Genomic DNA, 3235 nt, shown 5'->3' with positions numbered 1-3235 from the left:
AAAAAAAAAAAAAATTTCCCTAGTCCCAGCTACTAGGGAGGTTCAGCTGGGCGGATGGCTTGAGTCCAAGAGTTTGAGGCTGCAGCGATCATACCACAGCACTCCAGCTTGGGCAACAGAACAAGACCCCGTATCTAAAAAAATAAAAAGGGCTGGGCATGGTGGCTCATGCCTGTAATACCAACACTTTGGGAAGCCGAGGCGGGTGGATCACCTGAGGCTAACATGGTGAAACCCCACCTCTACTAAAAAAATACAAAAAATTAGCCAGGTGTGGTGGCGGGCGCCTGTAATCCCAGCTACTCTGGAGGCTGAGGCATGAAAATCCCTTGAACCCAGGAGACGGAGGTTGCAGTGAGCCGAGATTGTGCCACTGCACTCCTGCCTGGACAACAGAGCAAGACTCCTCCTCAAAAAAAAAAAGGTGGGGTATAGGATATGATGGGGGCTGAAACTCACTCCCTGCACCCTAGAAAGGCCCTCTAAGGAGCCCTGGTAGCCCCAGACTTGCCTTGCTGGGTTGAGAGGGGACAAATGAAAGAACTTGGCAGCACTACCAGGGCCAGTGTGCAGCGGTGCTGGGAAGTGGCAGCCCCCTCCCATGCACTCAAACACCCAGAGAGGAGGCCAGATTGTGTGCTGGGGGCCTGGCTGACTGGGAAGCCTTGGCCTTCCTGGAGAAGCGGAGAGATCAGCCAGGGTAGCAGCCACAGTTGGTCCCTCCTTATGTGTCACTCGTGACCCCAACCCTAGATCCTTTCTGGGGACTCTGCCTCCTCTACCCCAAAGAACGAGGTGCCTGGGAGCCAGAGGACACCTGGTGTGAGATCTGCCTGCTCTGGACCAAAAGTTCCCCCATCTGAGCAATGGGTAGGAGAGGGGTGCTTGTTAGCGCTTAGATGCCAGATAAGGGGAAGTACCAGGTGCCCTGTGGCTCTGCACTGGCTGTGCACTCGGCATCCCTGAGCCCCTACACGTGGCTCTTCTGGGCACCACCTCACTTGCAGGACTTCTGTAAGGTGGGAAAATAAAACTGCCCTGCACCTTGCCCAAAGTAGACACAGAATAAATGGTAGCTGCTACTCTTCTGTCCTCTAATGGATTAAACAGGTTAAATTTTTTAAAAAAGGAAAAGTCTCTGGAGTGATAAGCCAGGTTCCATTTTCAGCTATGTGTGATTTCCTGACTGTGTGCCCAGGTTGCAAGGCCTCTGTCTCCTCACCTGTAAACTGGGGCTGTGATGATGGCAGCCAGCTGCCCCCTCAGGATGCTGGGAGGCTCAGTGTCAAGGGGGAGGCAGAGCCTCCCGTGGGGCCCCTTTTGACTCCAACCCTCAGGGCCACTCACCCAGCCCCAGCAGCAGGAGCAGGAAGGAGGCCAGCACCACTCGACGGTTCTTCTGGATCAAAGGGTGTTGGGTCCAGCTGGGTGGCAGGAGAGCAGGGTGAATGTGAAGGAGGTGGAGGGAGGGGGTGCAGGAGGCTGCAGGGGTAGAGCCAGGGCTGCTTGGCTGGGGGCTTAGGTAGGCAGGCTCACCTGCAGCAGGTGTTGTAGGAGCGCTGGGTGCCGCTGCTGATGGTGCTAAAGGACCACTGGGAGCTGCGGATGGAAGTTCGGCCGGAATCCCTGCAGGACAGGCGCCCAGTGAGGGGCAGGGAGGCAAGGATGGGGTTGTTTTGGGACAGAAGTCCTGATGAAGTACAGGGTGTGGTGCAGGGACTGGAGCTGGCCCCTTGCAGAATAGTGGACTCTGAGAGGCCTCAGTGGGTGAGGATGAATTCAGGGACTGGAGATGAGCTAGGGGTTTCTTTAGGACAAGTGACCTGTATGAAGGTGGGGGCCAGACCAGACTGGGGGTTTCTGAAAGAGGTGAGTACGGCTGGGCACTATGGTAGGGTGACCCTGCAGTGTAGGGGACCCTGTGAGGAAAGTGAGGGTCAGACTAGGAATCAATAGGACTGGATGGAAGTGAGTGAAGTGGGGTGGGCGACTCAGCAGGGTCTCTGGGGATAGGAGCTGGGGCTGGGGTACAGGGTTGGGTCCCCACCTGGCCCTAACCTGGTGCTGACTCCCCCATCTGGCTCCGGAGAGACCTGGGCTCCATCCTCATCGTTCTCCAGGTTCTGTTGCAGAACACAGGTCTCAGGGGGGTTGCTAGGCTGGGGCCCTTCCTCATCCCTTCCCAGGGAGAGAAAGCAGGCCTACACAACCATCTGCCTGACCGCCTGGCAGCTGCTCACCTGGCCCTCCGCCCTCCCTGCAGAACGGGTTTGGTGAATCACAGAAACCAGGTAGGAGGTGGGTGGATGCCAGGGCTTTGGGGCGCAGGAGCCTGCACGGGTCCCAGGGAAAGGAGAGCTCCCAACTTTGGGAGTCAGGGTGGAGCTCTCATTCAGTGGCCTAGAATGAGAGCTTGGGAATTGGGGTGCCAGGGAAGGCCAGGCCCAGGGTTCCCAGGTTCAAGGTTCAGGGATCTGGTCCAGGTCTCCAAGAAAAGCAGCCTAGGGTTGGTGGAGGTTTTCTGGGAAAATGGGGATTGATTTCTGGTTTAGTGGGAGCCAAAGGGTAGGGAAGGACTGGTCATGTGAGAGGGGCTCCAGCTCTTAGGGGTGATGGTGGGATTAGGGTGAGGGCTTTCACAATAGAGAAAGGCGTGCGGGTTCCCATCAGCTTAGCTGGCCTGGGGCACAGGGGATGCTCCTGCGTGTGGGCAAGGTCTGGTTCAGATACAGAGGAGCTCCCCGAACCCAGCGGGGGCCAGGGGCGAGTACCCAGGATGAGTAGGGAATCGGCTGAGCTGGAGCTGAGAGATGAGCTCCTGGGCCCGGGCTGTGGACTCTTCCCGGCTGGCTGGGGCCGGGTATCGGAACTGGGAGGGCCTGGGCAGGGCTGTGGATCAAGAGTCACGTCCGGGGGTTGGGGGGGGTGGTCTCGCACTTCAGCTGGGGCCTCTAGGCAGATTCTCCCCCGAGTTGAGGCCTTTGGGGCCCGGCCTGGGGTCCCGTCCGGCTGGGGACAGGGGGTGAGGTGGGCCGGGCGGTTCACCTGGTAGCGCAGCCGGGACTGCTTGTCCTCGTCAGCCACCTCGAACCGGGCCCGACGCTCGAAGTGCAGCGGCCCAAAGCGCGCGACCCCGCTGGACTCGGGCCCAGGGCCCGCGTCCTCCAGAGACAGCTCGAAGGCATCATCAATGCTGAACTGGGGCCGGGCGGCGCTCATGGCCCCGGCCCGCTCA

General features: G+C 59.0%; 1 protein-coding gene across 3 annotated transcripts in view; it reads right to left on the bottom strand.

The window, feature by feature from the left end:
• TMEM134 (transmembrane protein 134) overlaps positions 1–3229 on the bottom strand; it is a 5165-nt gene extending 1936 nt beyond the window's left edge. For 2 of the 3 annotated variants that reach the window (XM_011942358.1, XM_011942360.1), the window contains exons 1-4: positions 3046–3229; positions 2059–2123; positions 1537–1626; positions 1348–1424 (exon numbers count right to left, since the gene is read on the bottom strand). In XM_011942358.1, coding sequence (XP_011797748.1) covers positions 1348–1424; positions 1537–1626; positions 2059–2123; positions 3046–3219 — 406 coding nt within the window. In that variant the 5' untranslated portion in view covers positions 3220–3229. The remainder of the gene's footprint in view (positions 1–1347; positions 1425–1536; positions 1627–2058; positions 2124–3045) is intronic. The other variant, XM_011942359.1, reaches the window with a different exon arrangement.
• Positions 3230–3235: the final 6 nt, after the last annotated feature.

Source organism: Colobus angolensis, unplaced genomic scaffold (assembly GCF_000951035.1).
Source record: "Colobus angolensis palliatus isolate OR3802 unplaced genomic scaffold, Cang.pa_1.0 Scaffold21, whole genome shotgun sequence".
NCBI classification, from domain to species: domain Eukaryota; kingdom Metazoa; phylum Chordata; class Mammalia; order Primates; family Cercopithecidae; genus Colobus; species Colobus angolensis.
The sequence above is the reverse complement of the archived record's forward strand: the minus strand, read 5'-3'. Positions and strand labels throughout refer to the sequence as shown.